This window comes from Genypterus blacodes, unplaced genomic scaffold (assembly GCF_046128005.1).
Source record: "Genypterus blacodes isolate CSIRO-AG114 ecotype Tasmania unplaced genomic scaffold, CSIRO-AGI_Gbla_v1 ptg000070l_1, whole genome shotgun sequence".
Lineage (NCBI taxonomy): Eukaryota > Metazoa > Chordata > Actinopteri > Ophidiiformes > Ophidiidae > Genypterus > Genypterus blacodes.
Window position 1 is genome coordinate 1,637,784 of NW_027466880.1, and position 25,760 is coordinate 1,663,543.

The 25,760-nt window shown below is 44.9% G+C and overlaps 1 protein-coding gene across 1 annotated transcript in view; it reads right to left on the minus strand.

Annotated features, from left to right (window-relative positions):
- Positions 1–20: 20 nt before the first annotated feature.
- cacna1da (calcium channel, voltage-dependent, L type, alpha 1D subunit, a) overlaps positions 21–25,760 on the minus strand; it is a 45,403-nt gene continuing 19,663 nt past the window's right edge. Inside the window, exons 9-46 of the mRNA XM_076156777.1 lie at positions 25,203–25,290; positions 24,925–24,951; positions 24,254–24,414; positions 23,900–24,125; positions 23,603–23,810; positions 23,406–23,526; positions 22,810–22,897; positions 22,690–22,723; positions 22,443–22,597; positions 22,219–22,348; positions 21,343–21,402; positions 19,894–20,000; positions 19,529–19,616; positions 19,312–19,419; positions 19,175–19,227; positions 18,929–19,075; positions 18,494–18,695; positions 18,175–18,333; positions 17,334–17,444; positions 16,440–16,523; positions 12,883–12,915; positions 11,858–11,986; positions 11,625–11,690; positions 11,427–11,518; positions 11,182–11,341; positions 10,953–11,080; positions 10,769–10,865; positions 10,553–10,655; positions 10,360–10,461; positions 8,676–8,809; positions 7,841–7,957; positions 6,767–7,167; positions 5,873–5,899; positions 5,125–5,253; positions 4,827–4,966; positions 4,322–4,428; positions 3,658–3,975; positions 21–3,251 (exon numbers count right to left, since the gene is read on the minus strand). Coding sequence (XP_076012892.1) covers positions 2,946–3,251; positions 3,658–3,975; positions 4,322–4,428; positions 4,827–4,966; positions 5,125–5,253; positions 5,873–5,899; positions 6,767–7,167; positions 7,841–7,957; positions 8,676–8,809; positions 10,360–10,461; positions 10,553–10,655; positions 10,769–10,865; positions 10,953–11,080; positions 11,182–11,341; positions 11,427–11,518; positions 11,625–11,690; positions 11,858–11,986; positions 12,883–12,915; positions 16,440–16,523; positions 17,334–17,444; positions 18,175–18,333; positions 18,494–18,695; positions 18,929–19,075; positions 19,175–19,227; positions 19,312–19,419; positions 19,529–19,616; positions 19,894–20,000; positions 21,343–21,402; positions 22,219–22,348; positions 22,443–22,597; positions 22,690–22,723; positions 22,810–22,897; positions 23,406–23,526; positions 23,603–23,810; positions 23,900–24,125; positions 24,254–24,414; positions 24,925–24,951; positions 25,203–25,290 — 4,946 coding nt within the window. The 3' untranslated portion in view covers positions 21–2,945. The remainder of the gene's footprint in view (positions 3,252–3,657; positions 3,976–4,321; positions 4,429–4,826; positions 4,967–5,124; positions 5,254–5,872; positions 5,900–6,766; positions 7,168–7,840; positions 7,958–8,675; positions 8,810–10,359; positions 10,462–10,552; positions 10,656–10,768; positions 10,866–10,952; positions 11,081–11,181; positions 11,342–11,426; positions 11,519–11,624; positions 11,691–11,857; positions 11,987–12,882; positions 12,916–16,439; positions 16,524–17,333; positions 17,445–18,174; positions 18,334–18,493; positions 18,696–18,928; positions 19,076–19,174; positions 19,228–19,311; positions 19,420–19,528; positions 19,617–19,893; positions 20,001–21,342; positions 21,403–22,218; positions 22,349–22,442; positions 22,598–22,689; positions 22,724–22,809; positions 22,898–23,405; positions 23,527–23,602; positions 23,811–23,899; positions 24,126–24,253; positions 24,415–24,924; positions 24,952–25,202; positions 25,291–25,760) is intronic.

The window sequence follows — 25,760 nt, forward strand, 5'->3', positions numbered from 1 at the left end:
CATAACAGATAACAGGGAACAGTAATTCAGCATAAGTTTATTCAATAATCAATAGAAAAAAATATCTGTTTCAATTCAAACAAAATCAAGGGTCAAAATTAAATGAAAAATACAAAAAAAATGCATTGATACAAAACCTAGAGGTTTTTTTTTTAAAGCATTTGCTACTAAGAGAAATCATGTTTACCGAATACAAACATTAAGGAGCAAATATCAAGACTTTCAAGTAGAGAACATTACCATGGGTCTTTCCATACCTTTGTACATATTTTACATTATCTTCTATTTTTAATACAGCTTTCAGAACATTAATAGTTGAAATAGTAATTATAATCATGACAATATGAAGAAAACTAATAGAAACGCTCAAATCAATACGTGTTGCTCTGTACGCTGGAACGTCACCGCTAGATTCTTTTTTTTTTTTATCCCATGTCCGCTAACAGAGGAACATTGCACCTTAAAAATATCTATCTTTTTTTGTAATACTCTTTCATTCCCAGCATTGCAAGGTGAGGTGTAAATGACAAATATAGATTCCACTAAACCATACACACAGTCACAAAAAGTACAAAATCGTCTCACCTTAATACACAAATCTGTTTAGAAAAAAGAGAAACAAAAGCACTATACATTTACTTGTGCAAAGACAAACAGCTATGTGCTAATATTGAAATACCATTGGTATAGAATGAACCAAATCATCTTCTTCTTTTTTCAGGAATCCCTGACATGAGGTAAAAGTAAGTTGTTTTTCATCTTTAGTTTAACACAACGTTTAAAAGTGTTTTACAAAATAATGCATATCTTCAGTTCATCAGTACTGTAATTGCTACGAATAGTACAATGTGCCTGTTATGTGCATTGGTCCTTTTATATGATCATCGTCACCGTCATCATCAACAAAAAGGACTACACTACACATTTTTACTCAAACAATTCAAAGAGCCCTTTCAATGTGCACACAAAATGGAAAACCTACATTTTCATGACAGTATTCGGTTGAGTTGGAGTACAGGACGCACTCGCCTACAAATCAAACAGCCATGAACGACACATCACGAGAACTATCAAACCATAAACGTCCTCAGACTCTCCACGCCTGGAAAAACAAACACTTCCATTTATTTTGTCGAGTATCCTTATTGTGGATGGATCAATAAAATATATATATGATAAAAACCAAACAGATATTTTCTTGTCTCCTTGTTTCAGCTTTTGGGCTTTCACTTGCACTTTATTACGAATCCCTTTGTCCTCCCGGCGTCACAGACGTGTACGACGAGAGGACAAACACAAGTCCAGGTCAACGAGCAGCTTTCCCTCTGAATGACTCTCTGCTAATCCTCCCCTGTGGGACACTGTGACAAACAAATTATTTGAGACGATGATATGTTGTCACTGACGCCGACGCCTAACGAGGTAAACTGTATGCAACCAGGCAGGCTGGGAGAGAAGAGAGGGGGGGGGGGTTGTATTGCTTTGCCTCTCTCCAGCAGACACCCATTGTCCTTCCACCAACAACTCTCTCACACACACACACACGCTCGACTTTAACTGCTGCCGCAAAGGCTCCGGGCCCTCTCACACCGCATGAAGGCTAAGATGTGATTATTAAGATCCGGTATAAATGTTTCAGGGAATCTCAGCGTGATGGACAAAGAGGAGGCGACAGAACATCCCAGCATAAGCAATGACTCGTGGAAATTCATCCCTGTTTTTCACCATCCATCCTTTTCTATCTTTCAGCAGCAAAAAGGCATTAAGAGTTGAAGGGGGCTGATGAAACCTAAGTTACAACTAAAAAGCAGCATTGTTAATGCACTATGCATTTAAAATTCCTGTGCATTTCCTGCACAAAATATGCAAAATCTGTTCAATTTCAGCACTGGATTCTTGAGGTGAACCTTCTAAAAATGCTCCTTTAAAGGGGGCTGAACGTTATGCAACTGGTGTTGGTTTTGATGAAGTAACACACGTAGTCTTACAGCAATAAAGCATATTTGCATATCTTGTGCAGTAGTGTCGACACACAAGCGTAACATCTTAAAAATGCTGTTTTTATAGGCAAAATAAAGGGTGCATCTTAGCAAAAATAAAAGGCAAATCAATAAATATTAGAATATTGAAACTATTTAAATCATAGGAGTCACAAGGGTCCATATTGCTGATCTTTTAAATGGTACATAATTACAAAATATAGAATATCTCTTTACAAAGTTCTCTTTTGTAATATAATACAATTTACAGCATATCAACTATGAAATACTGGTCAGGCTATTCTAAAATTTTAAATAGCCTGCCTGCTAGTGCATTTATTACAAATGCTTTTGTCGCTTCAAAAGTACATATCTCAAGTTGAATTAATTCCTGCATATTCTGTTACAACACTACAGGTGCTCTGCTATAGCGATCATTAACACTCAAAGGGATCAGGTTGCTCTAATGACTACGGGAAGAGATATGCCTTTCTATGCTTGCATTGAAAACTTGCATGATATGCCAAACCTTAATAAAGTGACTGAGGTAATGACATCAAAAATCTGATTGTCATCACCCATGGAGACCCGCCCTGAAGTACAGTATCTCGCACCTTTGCCAACAGGTCCGTCTGCTTCACTGGCTTCAATGTCCTCATCTGTGATTGGCTGTGGCGTGAGCCAGTGTATCACCTGCAGGTCAGTGTGTTTGACAGTAAGTGTGTGTCAGTCCCCGGCACGCGGCGGGGGGGGGGGGGCGGTGGCTGAATCTGTGCAGTGACCTCCTTCATTGGCAGGTGGAGAACGGTTCAGCGGACAGGACTAATGTGTCTCTCTTCTGTTTGCCTTTTCTCTTCAAAGTAAAAGGCACTTCTTTTGGTCGGAGCCAATAGATGCATTTCTTTTTTTTGTTTTCACTGATTGTAGTCTGAAAAGGTTGGAGTGTGCAGACATCTCCATCCGCTGCTATAAAGTTGTGATGCAGATCATCTCGTCTGCCAGGTCCTCCTCGTACGGCGTTCTGGGCTCCGCCTCCGGCTCCTCGTCGCTGTAGCTCGCTGCGGTGTCCTGCAGTTCATAGTCTCTGGGAGTTAGCAGAGGGAACACGTTGACCCCGTTGATGCCCGGGCTGATCCCGCCGTTCAGCAGGTGGCTGGCCGCACTCTCCATCTCGTCTATCGTCATCTCGCACGCGTCCGCTATCTCGTTCTTGGTGGCAGCGACAAACTTGGGATCCTTGGCGAACCTCCCGAGCCCCTCTGATATCAAAACCTGCTCAACGACAGGCGAGGGGAAGAGATGTTATCCAGGATTTTCACAATCCTGTCTTGCTTATCTGGCTGTCATTTTGGACAAATGTGTACAACTGAAATATGCTGAATCAGATTTAAGGTGCTTGGGTATTTCCATTTTAGGGAGTCTCAGGAATATTGTAGCGTTTACTGCACAGTTATCTAACGGCTGTAGGCCTTCCTTATTCCTTACCTTAACCTTTACATACATTATATTAGATCCAATTTACTGACGTAGCACAAGCCACACAATGAACTCAATCCAATGAGCATCGACATCAAAATGAAATATAAATAGTACCAGAATGACAAAATGCAAGTTCTTACTCAAATTAAAGATTATTGGAACTATAATTGTCTCTTATCTCGTCCAATCTCAGACTCACCGCTTCCACTAGGCTGGTGGCGCTGCCTCTCTTCTGGTGGTATTGGTTGTGAAACTCGGGCGGGACCTGCAGGTGGACGGGCGAGTACATCCTCTGGGAGTACTCGGGGTCGTCCGTGTACCAGGAGCTCTTTCGCACGGACACTTGGCTGCTGGTGACGCTCCCCCTGTGCGGGTGGTCCACGCGGATGAGAGGGGTGTAGTAGGGCGACTGCTCTTTACTGGCTGGCGTGGCGGGGGGCGTGGCCCAGGAGCGGGTGGAGCGGGTCGGGGAGAGACAGTGAGCCCTGCTGGAGTCCAGGCCTGCTACGGCCATGACCTGACGGGCAGCGAGCAATGAATACTGAGGTTACAGACGGCAAAACCTTACTAAAACTGTAACTTTACACATCACTCAAGGAAATCCTGACTCCTGCCTGACACAAGTCTTTAATTTCTCTCCGCATATTGTGTCACAACAGCGGCTACGACTGCAGCAAAACATGTAATCATTATGATATTAGTGGTTATTCTAAGGAAACACTATCAGTTAGATTCACCTTGCAGCTTTGTGGGAAAGACGGAGAGAAGCAGCCAAGTCCAATGAAGTGCAAAATGTGACATGTAGTAGTGGGAGAAGTGAGTAAACGCTACACGCGAGTCCCGCTTTGACATGCCTGTGTTACCTGGTGCTGCATGAGGTGCAGGGGCAGAGCGGTGCGTTGGTGTGGAAGCTCATCCTGGCTACTTTGCCTGCGCAGACACTCAAAGTTGAAGGATGGCCTCCTGTGACCTGAACACGTCAGGAGTGGAAACATGCAAGAAAGTCTGAACGCATGCAGAAAGAGTTCACAAGCACTCAAAGAATATGAAAGTGGGTAAGTTTGGTGCTAAATGTTCCGTGGAATGCAATTAATCAAAATGCGTTGGGTGAGTTGTTTGACATTACACAGAAAATAGAGATATACAACATGCTGAAAGAAACAGTGATGATCTTTTTGTACTGACATGTACTTCACACACTCACATTAAAGCTTAGAATGATGCACAATAAAAAAGCATGAAGCCTAATTTCTTAGTCAGTCTAGTTTGGAGGTTATGTGAAACGTGTTGAAAGATTAAAAATGGAAAATTCTGTTTAAATGTATTCTGGATATTCTTGGCTGCAGACATCCGACAGTGCGCTGATACCTTGAGGTGTGGCAGGAAGCCGACGTCTCTTTGGCGACCTCTGCGAGTCGCGGTAGAGAGGCTGCTCGTCATCGTCGTAGTAACCATCAGGGTGATGGTAACCTTTGGGCGTCTCATACTCTGTGTCGCTGTTCTGATACCTGCCAACATGTTGAATATGTGACTCGCTGGTTTGGCACAAATCAAACAAAAAAACGTTTCCAAACTCAATTTCAGTTTTCTCCTGAAATCTGAAGATATTGTGAAACATTCTAAATAGCTCCAGAGAAAAATTCAAACAGCAGTGTTGAGGTCATACCTCTCCCCTGACAGCATGCTATCATCTTCATAGAACTCCTCCCCACTGTAGTACTCTCCAGAGTAACGGTCTTCATCAAACTCCTCCTCCCGGCGGATGGTTGGGTGGCGGCTGTCCCCTCCACGTGACCTGATGGAAGGTGAAAGCACGGGGGTCAAAGTTTGCACAACGCTTACTCCTCAGGGGGGGAGGGGGAGGGGGGGTCACAGGAACAGGGCCATGCACTGCCATGCAGACGCAAGCCTCCAGGGGGCAGCAATGCTACTGACCGCCTCTACCCACAAAGTCATCACAGTCACAGGGAAGCGCATCATCCAGTGTTCATTAAAAGGAGATGATGAATGTATGATGACGTCCTTAAACAGATGATGGGGTGCATTAAGTAGCTCTGGGTACATTTAAGGGGCACGAGCAGTAAACATTCTCTTAGATTTCCTTGTATTCAAGCATCTGAGTCCTCGTCCAAAGCAAGCACGTCACTGTGACGCATGCATAAAGACGGGCTGCTCTCTGCTATGCTGGCCACTCACACTCGGGTTGTGTTTACTTTCCTTACACTTAAAAACACTGACAAAGGCCTAAGCTGACAGAACCAATGACTGGCCAGCATACAGAACATAACAAGGATGCAACCATTCAGAGATCTGCAAACCAAGTCAAAATGAAGAAAATAGAGGGAAAATAAAAGAGATAGATAAAGACCTCATCGGCTGCTGAGACAAACTGCTGGAAACCTCAAACAACATACCTAACATAGGTCTCATAGTAGCGCCTTCTGTCCAAGAAAGCAGAGGGATGGTTGAGAGAAAGCATTTTGGTTAGGCAGGAGAAGGGGAGAAAGGAGACAGAGGAGAGGGCGGATATGGTGTCATATATATATATATATATCATACAGTATATGAAACATATACAGCATTCTCATATATATGCATGAGGAGGAGGAGGTGGAAGAGGAGGAGGAGGAGAGGGCTCGTGGTGGCACACACTCCAGTGCTGGCTGACAATTCCATTTTCTTTACTTGAGATAGGAAACAAAGTGAGAACAGTTTCTCTTTTGCAAAGGCGACAGGGATGAAATTGTCCTCCAAATTTATGGGGCAGAGAGGGAAAAAAAACTCAACCTAAGAGTGGAGCGGCAACAGTGAGGAAGAGCGTGTAGGGGAGGGGTGAGGAGATAAGTGCACCATTGGTCATTCATGAAATTAACTGTCAGTGTGAGAGAGACGGAACGCTTGGGATTCATTACAGAGGGGAAGTGTTTGTGATAAAACAGGACTGTAAGAAGCCGGATCCTGTCTGAAAGAGAAACATTTGTGTAGCAGATAACGCCGCCGCATTCCTCAGTGTGTAAAAACCAAGCGTGAAGTTTGTTATTCCCTCATTTTACATCCCGACGCAGTTTTCCTTTCTCATGGGTTGGCTGATATGACGGAATTATTTGATTTGAAAGGGTTAAAAGATTGTTCTTCTAATTGTATCTCACAGAAAATAAGAGAAATAACATCAGGATGTGTTTCTGCTTCATGCATCATTTAACTCGTTCATTCTTAAAGCTAGAATATGAGGCTTTGAGGGAGCACCAGTTACCTTCTAAGTCTGTATTGTATTGTTTAATAAATAACTCCAATCAATATGCTGTTACCTTTGACCCTGGGGTGTCCGCGGTTTGTCGTAGTCGTAGTAGGAGCTGTGTAGCCCCGGGTAGCCGTTGGGAGGTGCGTGTTCATAGTAGCGATGGTGTCCTCCTCCTCCTCCGTTGGGCAGACTGGACACGTTGGCGTTGTTGAGGTTAATGTTGGTGGACTTGGGAGACTTGCCGTAGGAGTTGTGATGGCGGTGGTGATGGTGGTGGTGGTGGTGATGGTGGTTGGGGTGGGACATGGCGTTGGCCCGAGACAGACGGCCCACTGGCTGCTGCTCCATGTGGGCGTAGTGCGGCGGCGGCTGCACTTGGAGCGGCCGCTGCGTGGCGTTAGTCTGGTGGCCGCTGGATCGCCGGTGGCCCCCGTTCATGAGGTGGTTGCCGAAGAGGCCGCCATTACGCTGTGAAAGAACGCTCAAGGTCAGAACCGCCGCCGCTTCCCACGTCTTCTTACAGCACACAGAACAAAAACGTGCTATTGATGTTAAGTCTGGGGAGTTGACTTTCTGTTCAGAAATCGTATGGGCGGAAAAGAAAAGTTCAGAAGCTGATTTAATGGCTTATGACATATGTGAGAAAAATGAACGCACCATTTGTCTGAACTTAAAATGGAGGAAAAACACATGAGGCCAAAATAAATCAAATCAGCAAGAATGCAGATCGTAGCTCTGCTGTTCGACTGACTTTGCTCGATTTAACTATTATATAACACTTTAGTGTAAGGGACCATTACAGCGGCAGAGTCTCATGTCTTGGTAACTCTTAGAAAGCAACAGATATCTTTGATTTGAATTCTTTTTAGAATCACGTGTAAATACACATTAATGGTTGGAACGTTTATTCTTCATATTCCTTTCTGATGAATTTAGAATTTAGTGTTGAACACTGAGGTAAACAGTATCAAATATATCATCTTATTTTATATCTGGCACATCTATGGCCTTAACAATAAAGCACTAACTGGTATATGTGTGTATGTATTAGCACCAGTATGTCAGAATAATAATAAACAAGCACAACATTTCCCGTTTGGCCACAGACATTCACCCTGTCAGGTAGAATTAAATCAGTTACCCTATAAATTTCCTCGTCTTCCTCTGGAATAAAGTCTACTAGCTCGTCATCTTGGAGATCGCATGATATCGCCCGGCGAATTTCAGGCCCGATATCATGCAGCGTGCGAAGGCCAGCCTGTAACCATGACAATACAAGGGCTGAACTCTCCGACGGGGGAACTTTTTCCTCACAGCAACGTACAGTCAGAAACACACACACACACACACACACACATACACTGGGCACACACACACACACACACACACACACACATCTCTGCTTTACAGACTGTGAGGGATGAGAACACAGAGACAGACAGATGTGCTCTCCTGCTGTGAGGATCACTCCAGGTGTTACATGTTGTGTAGCAGTAAATTGATTCCTTTCTTTCTTTCCTTTCTTTTTTTTGTATGTAACAGTGTAGCAAAACAAATACAAAATTTCAATATAAATGAAAAGAAAAAGGCTGGTAGAGGAAATAATAAACAGGCCCGGCTGTGTTTGACTGAGCAGGATGATATATGGTCTGTTCAGTCATATATCCTCTATCGTAGAATGGAAACAAGCTTGTATGTGAGCTGATGAGTGGCTTGACATAAAAATGAGGTTTGGAGACAGTGAGACACGCTTAACATCAACACCTGTGACATTTAAGGACACGGAGACGTGAACGACAGCAGTAAAGTTCACACACTGAGACAAACAAGACTCACACTGCACAACACCCTGCTGGATCATAAACCACAACTCAGAAATGCACACTTTTAATAATCTCTCTCTCTCTCTCTCTCGTTCTCACACACGCTCTCTCTCTCACACACACACACACACACACACCGCTGAAGGGGCTCACCTGTAGGGCGATGGCCGTGTTGTTTTGCGAGGGGTGTGCACCCACCAGGCCTTCCTCTTTACGTTTCTTGAATTTCCTAAAGTAGTCCTGTATCAGGAAGGTGGCATAGAACTTCCCCACGGTTACCTCATCATCTGAGTGAACAGACCACACAAATGCTTCCTGTGTCAGCAGGTCACCACCACGCAGCGGGGGAGGGAGACTTCGCCCCCCCCCTCCTCCTCCCTCTGCTTGCTCCTCCTCAACACTGCGGGGCAGCACACCTCGCTTTACATGAGACCAACCAAATCTTTGACATCCCAAATCATATACATCCATCTTGATGGTGTATATACTGTACCTCGACATTCACCCCATGAGATCCTTCGCTGTGCCTCAAAGGGAACAGAAAACCAAATATTCTCTACAACTTCGTCATTTTGTGTGGAATCTCAAGCAGCTTAAATGATCAAAGTTCATTTGCTTTGGCACAAATGGACGCTCAAACACCTTCTTGACCCCTGTGGGTGACTCTGACATTCCTCCTTCTTCTCCCTCAGTAGGGAGGAAGATGAGGAAGAGGACAGAAAGAGGACAGTTAAGGTCAAAGAGTGTATAAATCAAGCTACCGCTCATTTCCATTAGCAGCCACTGGTTACAGCTGCGGCTCTTGGGGTCTTTTTGCTTCCACACAAACTTACAGTATGTTTCTATTTTTGCTGGGTGGCAAAGGGGCGTTTGACAAAATTCTACTTTAAATCCTAATTCCAGCACATGCAAGCAAGCAGAACTATGCATACTGTACAAATCAGTGAATTACTGCATACATGTATGTCTGTATGTGAAGATACAGTGTACGTGGTCATGTCTTTGCATGTGTTCACGCTCTGTGTGTGTGTGTGTGTGTATTTGTGTGTGCCTGTGTGTGTGTGGGCGTGTGTGGGTGAGAATCATTCTGAAGCAGGGGTCTGATTCACTTTGAACAAGACGTTGGGGACAGAGATCAGAGAGAGAGGCAACACTAGTTCCATGCCACCACCCTAAAACAGAACTGCTTCAGAATATTCTGAAGTACTTAAGAGTTTTTGGATACAGAGATAAAACAGTGTGAGGAAAATAAGCTGTGGAAGCTCAAGCAGCAAGAGAAGGAGACAGAGGGGGAGAGGGAGAGAGAGAGAGAGAGAAAGAAAGAGGGAGAGACACATACAGAGAGACAGAGAGACATCAGTTGGAAAGACAGATCATGCACTTGCACAGTGGTCTAGAGGCCATGCAAGCCCAAAGCCCAGCAGACCGTCGGGGGCCTCCATCAGCATCCAGGGCAGGAGGGAGGACACACACACACACATACACACACAGATAAAAGAGAAAACACACTGCTGAGGGGCAACCAGGAGAACATGAGCAGAGCGGAAACAGCAGGAACCAGATTTATTTATGTGGGGGAGTCTGTTTGGATGTTGTTACTATTTGAAGGTGTGTGTGTGTGTGTGTGTGTGTGTGTGTGTGTGTGTGTGTGTGTGTGTGTGTGTGTGTGTGTGTGTGTGTGTGTGGGTGGTAATCTTTTGCAATGAACAGCATGTGGTGTGTGAGGTTTTGTGCAGGTTATTTTAGTGTTGGTGTGTGTGTGTGTGTGTGTCAAACAGATAGAGAAGGACTGTGTGTGTGTATTTGTGTGTGTTTCAAACAGACACAGGCCACTAACCGCCAGCAGGGGGAACCACTTGATCCAGCAGCTTCATGCTGGTTCTCTTCCAGATTTTTTTGATGACAGCCCGCAGCTCCTCATTGGCCTGCTCCAGATTACCTGCAACACAGAGACACAAACATCCCTGACAAATCAACACTCCAGCTCAGAGACGTGATCACAGGGTGTGTGTTTATATGTCGTCTCATACCTTCTGTTTTGATCTTCAGGGCCGTGCGAACCAACGCAAACAGAGTGGCGTTAAACATGACAGTGCCGTCGCTGTTCAGAGGCATGTTCATGGCTACGAGTCTCTGCAAGAAGAGAGCAGAGGTAGAAGAGGTCAGAATATGTATCTGTGTGTGTGTGAGTGTGTGTATGAGTGTCCTCTGTTGATTAAACAGTCCGAGGAAGGAGAACGAGAGACCTTGCAAGCCACTCTGTGAGGACAAAGTTTGCCAAAGCCAAGAGGAGGCTGAATACGGCGGAGCAGGGTGACAACATCCAGATGCTTAATTCGACCCCTGCAGGACAGAGAAGGCCACATGTGAGACGTTACAGAGACAAACTTCAGTCCAGTACAGTTCCCACATCGGTCATAAAACACTTACTTTGCTTCTGGGTCGTACTCTGACCAAATCCTCTTGAATTCATCCAGGTGGTGGGGGCCGAGAATGGACCAATCGCGGGTTAGATAGTCAAAGTTGTCCATGATGACGGCCACGAACAAATTGATAATCTGTAGAAGCATGAGAAAGTAAGTGTTCTGATGCTCTTACATGTACGCAGGTTCCGACTAAGTAGAACTTAGAACCTGTGTCAGAAAGCATCAGGACGTACCAGGAAAGCACAGAGCATGTAGAAGGTGATGAAGTAGATGATGGCAAAGCCGCTGCCACAGGTCATCTCCTCCCCCGGCTGGTAATCAGACTCGGGGTCACACTGTTTCCCAGACAAACACCCCAACATGATCTCTTGCCACGCCTCTCCGGTGGCACACCTGGAATGACAAAACACCCAAAGCTCGCACCTAACGGCAGATATGAGGCAAAAGTGAATCGGTGACCTCTGACCCCCCGACAAACCTGAAGAGGAGGAGCACAGCCTGCGGGAAGGTCTGGAAGTTGTTGTTTCTGTTGATCTGCGTGTTGTCCAGCATTGCGATCTTACCAAATACCTAAAGTGGAACAATTATCTTTTTGTGAATATAAGAGCGAAGAGGCCCGACCAGAGCAAAACCAGCAAAAGATGACAACGGAAATCCACAGGGTGTTGTTCCTGACCTGCATACCGATGACAGCATAGATGAAGAACAGCATGGCTATAAGAAGAGCAACATATGGCAGAGCCTGAAGACAAAAGGGAGAAAGTTAAATATATATTGATCTTTCCCTCAGAAGGCCTGGATCGCTATAAAACATTCATTTTGGTTCACTATATAGCTTGTTAATGTGAATTTGCTTTTATGCTCAGGATTTCTTTCACTTAAGTATCAAAAACCCCCTGTGGGCCTCACCTGGAAGGATTTGATGAAGGTCCACAGCAGTGTGCGAATGCCCTCCCCTCTGCTGAGGAGCTTGACCAATCGCATAACCCGAAACAGGCGGAAGAAGGTGATAGAGATGCGGGCGCTGTCCTCCGTGTTCTGCGGGGGAATCGAAGCAGAGGTCAGAGGAGGGAAGAGCCACACAGTGTGGCATTGCAGTGAACACAGAGTGCCTGGCCGTGCTTTGCCGGATAATGGGACCTAAATATAAAATACATATGAGCTGAAAGGCAACACCGCATCTGATTTTGGTCAAAGTCGGCAAATCAATTTGATTGCCAATGTATGATAATGTATCACAGCGTAGAGTCGGATGCAGTGTTGCAGCAGCTGATATGTCTCTGTTAGTGTGTGTCCAAAGCACTGTCGGGGGCTCTGTCACGTTACACACCTACAGGGGAGGAAGCAAGGAGGCGAGCATGCTGGAAAAAGAAACCGTTGCCATATTTGACAGGACGCATCTGCACAAGCATGGCACCCTCAGTCCAGAGTCACTGCATGCGGAGTCACAGTGGGACCAAAACCCCAACGGGTCGGCCGGGAGGTTGACAGGTCAAAGCTGGGTGACCTGATCCCAGGGGCGGGAGGGGGGCGGGGGCGGGGTTATCCATGGGTCACTACCCACCGCAAGAATGGGGGCAGAGACCATGTAGCAGTGCTAAACAGTACAAACGTGAGGAGCGGCTGAAAAGTCCCACTGCCGCCTCAACGCGGTGTCACGTTTGAGTGACGCACTCTCCTTACAGAGGAAACTCCAAAACAATCAGGAGAATGAAAAGCAAAACAAAAGTCAAAGAATAGAACAAACGTGACAAATCAAAAACACGGAGGATGGAAACCTTACCATGACAACTTAAAGGAAATTCAAATAAGCCGTACGGTAGATTTTTGTAGGAGAAATCAACACACAACAGAAAGAGACCAAAGAAAGAAAGAAAGAAATGCAAATCGGAACATGGCACGGCCCTGACAAAAAGGGGGGCAGAGTATCTTACCCCCGCCTCATCCACCTGAGGAGCCTCCGTTGGCTTTAAAATCAAAGACCTGCATTAATGACTTTGTACACAGTGACAACAACCCGCCAGTCTCCAACACACGGGCCACACACTTTTTAACATTACAGTTCAAAAAGAGTCATGACACAACGACCAACACACGCCATTCAAGACGCAGACACAACTCAGTCACTGCTGTATCTATTTCATACACTATGACAAAGACGGGACAGTAACTGACACCCTATACGTGTAAACATACTGTACATGACAAACCTACAATATGCACACTTCAGATATTGACAGACATGAACATTATCTTAATGCTTTAAACATGTAAGACTGCCACAACTTAACATTCCTATGACTGACGGACAACATGGAGTTACTTAAACACTACATGACATTTAAGACTGGCACACAACTTTATCACTCCCCCGCTGTAACGCTACATTACTGAGAATGAATTTGATGAAATGCTTGGCGGCCATTTTGACGTAGTGACTGACAGGTGACGTCATGATAAAAGCACAGCAGATTACTCGAATGATTTAGCGACGTAATGACCCCCCGCCGTTCCATATCTCTATTAACAGGACAGCGCACATCAACTGGGCAAATCACATGTTGTAAGTGTGTGTGTGTGTGTGTGTGTGTGTGTGTGTGTAAGAAAACTGCAATCTCCTTTGTGTTTGGAAAGATTTCACATAATTATTGCGGAAATGAAACAAAAAGAGATCGATCATAACAGAGTAAATGAATCTATCTCCCACTCAAACTCACATCCATACGTCATTATTTGCACATTATGCAATACAGGCAGTTCAAGTGGTGTTAACACCCAACCAGTGTGTGTGAAGGTTATTTCAGGGCACAAGCATGAGAGGAAGTGAACACTGAGAGAAGGCCCGAACACAGAGAGAAACTCCAGACAGACGTGGCTTCATTCAAATCCCACAAACGGTCAGTATGGTATGGGAGGGGGGTGCAGAAATAAAAAAAATGCTGAGTGAGCTGGCTGGAGGAGGAAGAGGAGGAGGAGGTTCTTTAGGTAATCCTGAAAGGGAATCTGCGGTAAACTGATGAGAGCATGCTGCGCGTCGTAGCTCAGATGCATCTGCACGCACAACGCAAAGGAGAGGAGGACACACAGCGATGCAGCGACCCCCATGCATGTCAACAGTGCAACCCCTCCCCTCCCCTCCACCCCACCACCACCCATCCAACCCCCACGCAACAAAAGTGCCATGTAGCAGGGCGATCTCACAGTCTGGTGCAGAGAGAGGTGAATGAGTGGCAGAGAGAGAGAGAGGGGGGCGGGGGGGGGGGAAGAGAGAGAGAGAGAGAGAGAGAGAGAGAGAGAGAGAGACAAAAAGGATAAAGGTGGAGAGATAAATAAATACTCCAAATCAAAACAGACTGAGTTGTACCGAGGGAGGGAGTGAGAGAGAGAGAGAAAAGGTGAAAAGTAGAAGAAGGAGTAGAAAGAGAGGTGAGACAGGTGGCGAAGGGGAGCGTTCATGCACCTGACTGGAGTCTACACACCTGCTCTACACATTGAGCTCCATTCTGAGCTTTAAGAGCTCACTACAGGAAGACAGAACAAGAAACACAGACAATCACTCACAGAGACACAAACACAAGATCATCAAAGAACCTCAAACTCAGCTGCCATTGGACCAGCGTCAGTGTCGTCCCAGCCACTGGTTTAGTTTTAGTCCTCTTTAAACGTGATTGGCTGTGAGTTTTGATCCTATTGACATGATCGGTTATCCCTGATAGTGACGTCATGTGAAGCCGCAGCGACCCACACAACGTTTGACGGACTTCTGTCTCAAGATTGTATTTTAAAAAAAGAGTTGTCCTTAACGTTGTGCAGGACCGGACATGTCCAAGCTCTGAGCTCCAGGGCCATTCTGTCTGGAGGGAAAGGTGGAAGCGGTGTGGTATGGCAGAGAGAGAGAAGAAAAAGAAGAAGAAGAAGAAGAAGGGAGGAAAGTCACAAAGCTCTATGGGGGGGAAAACTGACCGGAGGAGTAGGGAGCGGGTGGCCAAGCGCTATCTGTGTGAGAGGACGAGGACATGGAGAGGACGTTAGGGCATGAGTTGAATGGTGGACGCTTCCCAGCATGCATTTGGGGGAGGTCACAATGATCAGATCATGCAACTCATGGCTACGATGGGTTTAGGCAGGCAAGTAGCAAAACCCATCGCAATATTTACAGTCGTGTTCTAAAATCTGATTTAACTGCACGAAAAACAAAACAACAACATGCAATGCAAACCACAAACACAAGTCACAGGTGGGTGAAAAGCTCCTCACAAGAAACACCTTGGACGTCCTTGTAAACATCAAACATCACGTCCCTGACATTTACAACACACACACGCACGCACGCACACTTCCTCATACATTCCTACTTAATACACGCATGCGAAGACACTTTACGTAACACACACGCACAGTTGCAACACTATTAAAGCAAGTGAGTGCCGGCCCGCGTACACCCATGCAGACACACACACTTTTGAAACACGAACACAGAAACACGGACAGAGACGTGAAACACAACTCCAGAACAGCACTGCAGCTCAGACACTAGAGCACTCGAGAAGGAAGAGGAGGAGAGGGGAGGAGGAAGAGGGAAGAGGAGGAGGACGAGGACATGGAGGAGGGCCAGGTTGAACGGCGAGACGTCTCGGTAGGCTACACCGCCGTCACCATAGCGATGCTTTAAAAACAGGGCAAAGTGTCTTTCCTGGTGTGTGTGTTTGTTAAAAGTCAAAGCACAACATCACAAAGTCGATCGCAGACGTTTTTTTATGCTCTTTGGTTTCGTTGTTTTTGTGTCGTCCCGCCAAGCCACAGAGAGCCGTCTCACAGTTGGTTAAAGTAGAGAACGAGTCATCTTCTATTTTAATCAACTCCATCTAAATGTTCCTCTCTATTTGTTTTCAAAGTAATTTCCTTTTAATCCATCCTCACTGTAAAGGGGTCCCAAAGATAAAGTTGTAATAAACGACAGGTTACACACAAAAGGACATGACCTAATTTTCTGTTTATCATTCTCATACTTGCCTCTACAAGTTTCTATGGAAACAAAATGAACAAGAGTAAGAATTAGACAAGCAGTTTGTGACCCGGACACAGGCGTCGCACGTTTCATAGTCATGTACAAGAGTTGACACAGATTACATCATCATGATTCCTGAGAACAAAAACATTGACAGCGACAACATGCGTCAATAAGAGAGACAAACAAGGTTAACTCACATATGCAACAGGACATAAACATGAGTGAAGGTCAAACTGAAGCTTTAATAAAGAGCCAATTGAACCTCACAGGCGTAAAAAAGGTGAGTTTAAAAACAATTGTTAAGTATCATAATCGTTAGGGGAGCAGTAAGTAGTTTCCTCATCTGACTGAGCATAATGGGGGATAATTAAATACAAAATTATTTACAGTTTGGTGGTGGGATAGCGACGCTGCAGTTTGCCATATGGCTTTTCGTTAAGGCTTCAGTTCCACTTGGAAGCAGGAAAAAGTCGTACTTACATTAACTTCAGTGATAGCGATATCGACGACGCTACCCACAACAATTAAGGCATCAAATGTGTTCCAAGCATCAGCGAAATAGTGCTGTTAGGTGTGTGTTGTGACATGTCAGGGTGAAGATGGGAATGGCAGAGTGAGAGGAAGAGAGAGAGAGGGAGAGAGGGAGAGGGATTGGAGGAGAGAGAATGCGGCGCGGGTTTGTATGGAATGGCAGGATGAGAGGAGGAAGTGAAAGAGAAAAAAAACAAGAAACAGTTAAGAGTCATCAGACAAAAGGGAAATCAGAAATCAAGATTCCTGCCGCGGGAAGAAGGAGAGAGAAAGAGCCGGGGGGAAGTCCGAGAGTGTGAGTGGGGGGTTCAAACATTACTTACATCAATCTCACTGAGAACAATGTCTACTATGCTGCCCATCACAACCATGGCGTCGAACACGTTCCAGGCGTCGCCGAAATAGCCCTGAGCGAGGCCGGGGCGAGGCCGGGGCGAGACGGGACGTGAGGTTAGCGGAAGACGGTCTGAACACTCTGCTACTCTGAGACTGAGCCACTTCACAAGGTTCATGGTGACTACTGCACACGAGCTCTACAGCCACGGCAAACTCATGCTGCTGTTAGTGTTACATGCAATTACAAAGCCACTGTATCAGCACTGCACCCCACACTCTTGTCTCTTACTAGCAGCCTGTCCTTCTTCGCGACGCACAGCTGTCGGGCCACGGCGAAGTCGACGGGGACATTAAAACACACACATCAGCGTTCAGAGTTAAACTATACAACGCTTTGTTCTTCAAATGGAAAGGTTTGAATCTGAAATGTTTCTTAAGGGACGCGTGGGTTCGTTGTTGTGTGTGTGTGTGTGTGTGTGTGTGTGTGTGTGTGTGTGGCTCACTCACCCTGGGCTTGAAAGCGATGAGTTTGAGAACCATCTCCACGGTGAAGACGGTGGTGAAGACCATGTTAAGGATGTCCATGACGTAGTTGAAGAGCGCTGACTGGCCGTGGTGCTGCAGAGAGCAGACAAAAAGGAGTTTAGGGAGGACAGGAGGATTTTAAAATGTTCTTTTTTTTAATGTGTACTGTGATTCAAGTTAAAACGTTGACAGAATTGATAGGATTCCATTATTCACTGATTGGCAAATTTAGTTAAGGACATGCATGAACAGAGTGCTAACACAGATTGCATCAATGCAATAATTAGAATTTTAATCTGACATAGGTGTTTACATTATTTTGCTCATATAAACTTATTGTGTCATCGCCTTAGAAAAGCAGCTTCCAATAGCCTGTCAATGTATTTATTGTGAACTGCTACAACAATAGCAGTCATTATAAAATTACTACTGCTACTACTACGACTAATAATAATGATAATAAACATTTTGGTAACACAAACAAACCAAGGAATTTGAAACAGTGAAACATCAGCAGATATATTTCAAATAATCTATTAGGATAAATAAGATTTTGGGAGTTCACTCGAACTAACATAATTATTCTAGATTCCTTTACACTTACACTGCATGTACACAACAGCGTACATACCAGGGCTTCATACAAACAGAAAACATGTCAATTGAGTAATGTGTTTAGTTCTTAACATAAGCAAAATACTAATTCAGTAAATACAAAATCAGCTGTGAATTCAAATTGTCCTCATTGACTAAAGATACGTCACATAATCAAACAATTCCTTTAAAGAGACTTGACAGAGTTTGTGATGAGTTGATTTCTTACCTGCACAGCCAGGCAGAGTGTGTTTAACATGATGAGCACAAACATGATGTACTCAAACCCCGTGGAGTTCACAACATACCAGAACTTGTACTGGTATGGGTTTTTGGGGATGTACCTCCTCAGTGGACGTGCCTTAAGAGCGTACTCTACACACTGACGCTGCACTCACACACACACACACACACACACACACACACACACACACACACACACACACACACACACACACACACACACACACACAGTTCAGAAAAGTCTTCGATGCATCAGTTTGATATTTGCAGTTGAAGTACAGACGGGCGAACGTGCCGACTCTGACCTGGTTTTTGTCGAGCTCGCAGTTTTTGTACTCTTTCTCTCCTTGCTCCTGAAACGTGACAATGACGAAACCTACGAAGATGTTCATCATGAAGAAAGCGATGATGATGATGTAGATGATGAAGAAGATGGAGATCTCCACTCTGTAGTTGTAAATGGGGCCGAGGTTCTCCCTGTTGGAGTCGATGGCCTTGTACAACAACCTGAGAAGACACAAAACACACACATATCATCACTCAAATCTCTCATAAATGAACTACTGAGCGTCCATGGGGTAGGAAATGTATGAAGCAAGAAAATGAAAACAAAATGACCTAATCTGCACTTTAATGTAAGAAAAAGGTTTGCTACAATACAAATTATAATTGACTACATGTAGGATTCTTAAGGTGCCTGTATTTCTCATTTAACGCGCTGAAAAGTGTGTGTCTCTTACGCAGGCCAGCCTTCGAAGGTGGATACAGTGAACAGAGCCATCATGGCCATGAGGACGTTGTCAAAGTTGAACTCGCTGTTGAGCCACAGTCGTCTGTGGAGGGTAGGCAGGTTCACGTCTCCGTCCTTGTAGAGGATGTAAGTGCCCCTGTGACAAAGCGACATAAGACAGCTCGCCGTCAAGAGTTTGGAAGATTAAGAGTCAAACTCAGATGTTAATGGATGATAATTGTTCCGTCAAACTAACTTGCACTCGTCTGGGCTGGACTTGGCTTCGTCTGTGCAGCGATAGAACTTCCCCTGTGAAAGGAAACGAAAAGCTTTCAATCTTGAGTGAACCTGCGCACAACTCAGGCTTTATCTGTCCTGCTTTATCAGTTTCACCTTGAAGAGCTGCACCCCTATGCAGGCGAACATGAACTGAAGCAGAGTGGTGACGATCATGATGTTACCGATCGTTCTGATGGCCACAAATACACACTGAACCACGTGCTGTCAAGAGAAAGAAGAGAAAATATTTTTTGTAGAGATCATCTGATTCATTCATCCTGTCTAAGGCTGGTTGTTATGATTGGCGGATGACTTTCGGGCGAGTTGGCACCTTGAGGCCTTTGGCTCGGTTGATGGCTCTCAGGGGTCGCAGAACTCGAAGGACCCTAAGAATCTTCACCACTGAGATTGCTGAGGTCCTGGGTGATGACAAAAGGGCACATCACTCACAGCCTAGGGAGGAGCGATCGCTCTCTGCACAAACACTGCTGCAGAAAAACACTAATAGAAAATGGAGATACTAGATAGTAAAAAAGATGCAGGAAAGACTAAATAAAGGAAGAAACGGTGGAGGTTTCATGCCACAGACGAAGCTGCGGAGTGCTGGAGGAAATATTCAATTCACACAATTGGAGAAGGTGTGAAGAGATTTATTTATTTTATTCTTGATGCAAAAATGAGTGTGTTGTTACTCACTGAATACCAAAGGAAACCAGAGAAACTCCCACGACCAGCAGGTCCAGGAGGTTAAAGTAGTTCCTGCAGAAGGCTCCTTTATGGAGGAACGCTCCGTACGTTGTCATCTGACGGAGAGGAACAAAAGAAGTCAGAGGAGCAGGAGACAAAAACCAAGCAACACATGACTACAATGATACACACACACGCATACACACCTTAACTAGGATAGTCAGCTCTTACCTTACACTCAAAACACACTCACACACACACCCAAAACACACTTCTCCACACTCTTAGATCACTCAGATTCGGGGTGGCGATTTTCGGAGCAGTGAGACAGGAAGCTAAATCTTTCATCGCCACCCCGACGGCCCTCGACTACATGAATGTAGTAGTAAGCCATTCATTTCACAATCTACTATGGGATGAGGCAATAAAACATGCATTTTGTTGCCATGACGTGAGCCGTTATTTACAACAAGCTGCGAGGGCTGTAACTATAGCGATTGAGGGTGGAAATAAAATGGCGTTACTGTCACGTTCATGCGGGCCGTCGTATTTTGAATTAAAGCACATGGGTATGTTCTTTAACAGCTCAGAATTAAAAAGGGAAGCAGCTCCCAATAAGAAACTTCGGAGTTCAGCAGGCAGAGAAGAAACAGTCAAGAGTAATTCTTTCTTGAAATAATAAAAAGTAAAAGGTTTAATTTCTCCAAGTGCATGGGAATGTGGAGGCCCCCCTGCAGAATCTCCAGCAGGGTGATAGAGGAACGTGCTAAACAACGAGCACGGTGGCGACGGGAGAGTGCAAAACGTGCCGCAAAAATCTGCGGACGCGCCTCCACACACCCATGCGCTCGGTCAGGGAAAGCAGACTGCGCCATGCTCGGCGGGAACATGGCCGGCTGTGCTCCCTCTTTTGCGGCGTGGAGTTAAGCTTTGGCTGACTTGACATCTTCGTGTCTTATCAATCGTTTGCACGGAGACATGTGTCGTGTTTACACCTTCGGGTCAAAGTCGTATCAGCCATGACTGCCTCGAATGAGATGAGTCAAAAAAAATGCAATGTCAATGTTTCCTTCCCCCAAACATCACTTCTTTGATTGTTGGAATTTGATTAAACGCAACAAAAAATTGCTCGTTTTGTTTTTTTTTGCTTTTGTAAAAGAGGTGCCGTGAAAATACAACAAAGTAAATAAGAGAAAGGAAACAAGCCAAGGTTGTACTGAGTGGCAAGTGACACACAAGGAGGAGAATGCAGCAAGGCTCGCGTTGTCATTCTAAAGGGGGAGGGGTGGGGGGTGGGGGGGTGGGGGTGGGGGTTACCTTCAACACGATCTCAAATGTAAACATACTAGTGAAGACATAATCTGCATAGCCTAGGACCTGGAAGGCAACGAGACGTTTCGGAGCGTTACAGGGGTGTGGTTAGTCACAGCACAGACAGGGGGGACACATGGCAATTACCTTCAACACGATCTCAACAGTAAAGATAGCCGTGAAAGCATAGTCAAAGTAACCAAGTATCTGCAAAGAGCAATGCACATGTTTAACAAAGACAAGTCAATGTGCAGCGTCAATATTACATCATAACTACAAATTAGCTGAGCGGCCATATTAACTTAACGTTACAAACAGACTTATTTCCTGTAAAAAAAACGTCACACAAATTAGTCATGAACAGAAATGTATTAAAGTGTGTTAAGTCATGGTAGGGTCAGTCTCACCAGTGATTGTACCAGTATTGTTGCTATGGGTACCTGCAGAAAGCTGGTTAGACTGGAATGGAAGTTTGTATGAAGTGTCTTGGTGTACGATTTTAACAGATGCCTGCTGGCCAATCAGAAAGCAGCACTTTCTACGGTCATGCTGTCAATACAATTTGTACATTGAGTGCTTATCTCAATGTGCATTTGTACCACTTTCTTGCATTTTGATATATGTATATATCATAACAAAATGTACTTACAACCATGATACTACAATTCTAATCTTTACAATAGAAAAGAGAACGGTTGAGAGTTACTGGAAGGAACATTCCGCTATTTTTGTAGATTTTGACTCTGATGGTAAATATACATTAAATGTACAGCCATTACAATCAATGTGAAATGTATTTGTAAGGCAGATTCATAGCTAGAGACACACAGCATCTCTCTCTCTGCTCTCACTGTCTTCACTATAAAAATACAAGTCTTAGTTTTTGTATTATGGTCCCTCAAATTGTCATCAAATCATTACTATGACACTAACCAAACTCAAATTTAACCTACTCATCCTCATTTTGTTACGACTACACAATCTCTACGCGAGTGCATTACGTTGGAAGGTTTGTGGACTTACAATATTGCGTGTTGAGAAGTTTCGTATGGGATCTTCAGCGGCGAGGGAGGCGGAGCTGAGCATGATGAAGACCAGGATGAGGTTGGTGAAGATGTGATGATTGATGAGTTTGTGGCAAAACACGCGGACCCTGAAGCAGAGAGAGAACACAGGCGTGAGACAGGATGTGAGCTGTACGTGCGACTCTGTGTGTGTGCGTGTATACTATTGCATGTGTGTTTTACGGGTTTGTGGTGCTGAAGATAAAGAAGGCGCTTCCTTCTGGGATAGGAGTGATCTTCTCCTTCTTTATTAGCTCAGATATGACCGGTCGAGGCCCAGAGGGAACATCCGGGTCCTCTTCCTCTGCCGCACCGTCGTCAAGATCCTCTTCTTCTTCCTTACAATCAATATGAAAAGGATGAAGATGTGTATACAACTGAGTACATCAAAGTAAGTCAATTTGGAATACGCATCTAACACTGATGTTACCTTGTCGTCTTTATCATCCTCATCATCTTTGACCCTACGACGAACAGAGGCGACTTTTAGAATTGACAGAATATTGGAGTGAGAATTGATTGAACATTTGTCACACGAGTCTTCACTCACCCTTTCTTGTCACCCTCGTCTGTGCTAAGAGACTCTGCGTCTGCCAGGTTGTCCACGGCGATAGCCAAGAAGACATTCAGGAGGATATCTGATCAAAGTCTCCGGTGAAGGACAACTCGTTAAAAGTAACGACTCAAACAAGACTGCTGTATCCAAAAGGAGAAGTAATCAATAGAAACGTTTGATTTCTCATAAAAGAACACATTTCTACGATATTGTCAATGATAAAAATACCCCTGATTGACAATTTATCCTGAGACAGTGTAAAGTAATTTAGACTGTAAAAAATAATGACGTTTTTGTAATGAAAGTAACAATAACACCCAAATGAAGTACTTGAGCAAATGTATACAGGTACATTGCACTTTTGATTAGGATGTAAGCGTCTATTTACTACAGTAACAAGTTCACACAAGCCAATACTGCAAACTGCAAAGTACCATGCAGTAAAATTAGCATTAACTTTGACACTTGTGTTATAATACACATTTATCTTAAAGTTTAATGCATAAAATGTATATATTTATTTAGTTATTGGTTTATTTAAAAGAGCCAGTGCAGGCGTTTGGTGTTTCAGTGTCAGTGAGGGAGGATACAGTTTCCACAGATGAAGAGGATGATGAAGTAAATGCACACGATCATTCCAGAGGAGGAAGGCCCGCCGTACGCCATGATTCCATCGTACATCACCATGTTCCAGTCTTCTCCGGTCAGGATCTGGATGGATGACAACACGTGAAGGTGTTAAGCCTGACGAAACACTCGTCTGAGCTCTGCTGCGCTCTCTACATACCTGAAACACAGTGAGGAGGGCCTGGGGGAAGTTGTCAAACGTGCTCCTTTTGGTCTGCGTCTCGTCAAAATTGAATTTTCCACCAAAAACCTGCATGCCCAGCAGGGAGAAGATGATGATAAAGAGGAAGAGCAGCAGTAGCAGGGAAGCGATGGACTTCATGGAGTTGAGCAGAGAAGCCACCAGGTTACTTAGCGACTGCCAATGACTAGGAAAAAAAGGGGCAAACAAGAAAGAGATTAACTGTGGAGCGCACACACACACACACACCCACACCCAGTATGTGCGGGGTCTTACCGTGTGACCTTAAAGATCCTCAGCAAGCGGACGCAGCGGAACACAGAGATACCGAGGGGGGGCATGATCTCCAGCTCCACCAGAATGGTCTCTGTGATGCCTCCACACACCACAAAGCAGTCGAAGCGATTGAACAGCGAAACGAAATATGCCTGCAACCCCAGACTGTACATCTTCACCAGCATCTCACAGGTGAACAGGGCCAGCAGCACCTTGTTGGCCACATCTGAAAACAAGAGAGAGACATTGTACATATGGTGATTACAGAGAAGATGGCGACACTTATAGCATGTTTCGGACAGTCTAAAAATAGTAAGTGTAGATTTATCATTTTGGGGGTGGAGGTGTTCCTACCCTGGACTTGTGTCAGCCACATCGGCTGGTTGTAATGCTCAGACGATATGGTGAGGGTGTTGAGGAACACCAGGATGATGACCAGCCAATAGAAAGACACCGATTTCACAGCCAGCCGGCACTTCCTGCGGCAGAACCTGTTCCAGCGACGCCAGCGCCGACTGCAGGACCAGGGAGCAGAGTCAGCGGCACGTAGAACAAAAGCTGGGGTGATTCATTTAGTTCATTAAGTGGAATTAGAAGCACCAATGAGCTGGACAAATACATTTTAACATCTACTGGACAAGATGGGACAAAAAAACAACACCACTTCAGTGCTTTTTATGGGAAATAACTACGGGGCTCATTTCCATAAATAATATAAATGTAGTGAAGTGGGAGAGGGGGGGGGGGGCAAGGCAATGTGGAACTGCATCAATGTCTTTTTTTGCAAGTCATACTGTAAAGTAAATGAGCTAGAAAACACTGTGTAAGCCTCTAAAAATACCTTATGGTACATGCTGACTTCATAAAGGCTTTGATTTATCACCGCTACTAAAGTCTCATTTAACAGCACAGCGCAGTGAAAGCAAAGCACTAACACGGATACAACAACGGTGTGATGTCATGCGGGAGGAACGTGGTGTATATACGCGGCATGCTGGGACACGGGGCGACACAGCGGTACTGACCTGAACTTTGACTTTGAAATTTTTTGACTGAAAGAAAGAATTGGTCAAAACTTAACAAAACCAGCACTGTTTGCTTTTTATTGCTTAGAAATCAGGCAGAAAGACACTTGGAGGCTCTGGTGTGACTCAGTGGCCTGTGTGTTCCAAACCACAAAAACGCTGCGATATAATGTCATTTCCTGTAATGGCAGAGTGGTGGCGCTTTCAAGGACCTCCCGTGGCTCTCTGGGTGTGTGTGTATGTGTGTGTGTGTGTTGCTAAGTGCTCCATGTTCTCACCACATTGGTCCGCAGCATGGTGTCTTCTCCTCCTCTCCGTTCTGGTTCTCCGTATTCACCGATTCCGTTTCGCTGGCTGGCACGCTCGCTGCGGCAACGGCGGCAAAGCAAGAAGCAGAGGTCACGCACAAAAACTGGCAATACACACACACACACACACACACACACACACACAAACTCTCTCACACAAAGACACACAGCATGTCCCGAGGGGAGGAAGTGAAAACTACCTGGATTGTATATGAGATGATCTTTCCTATTCTTTGCATTTAAACAGTAAGAAAAATCGCAAAATGTCTGTATTTTTAATCTCTTTGCTTTATTTTCTATATCAGAAAAGAAAGGGAATATGCTTTTATAGCTGCCTAAGAAGTGGAACTTTAAGGTGGATGTCGCTGCTGAGCTTATACACACACACACACAGACACACACACACACACACACATCTTGGCTTTTAGCAGCTCCGAACGCACTGCTGACTGCTGGAGCGGTGATCTGGGTTTAGCCCTGTTTCCAATATCTATTCACGCTGAACCGCTGCTTTAAAGATGGGACAGG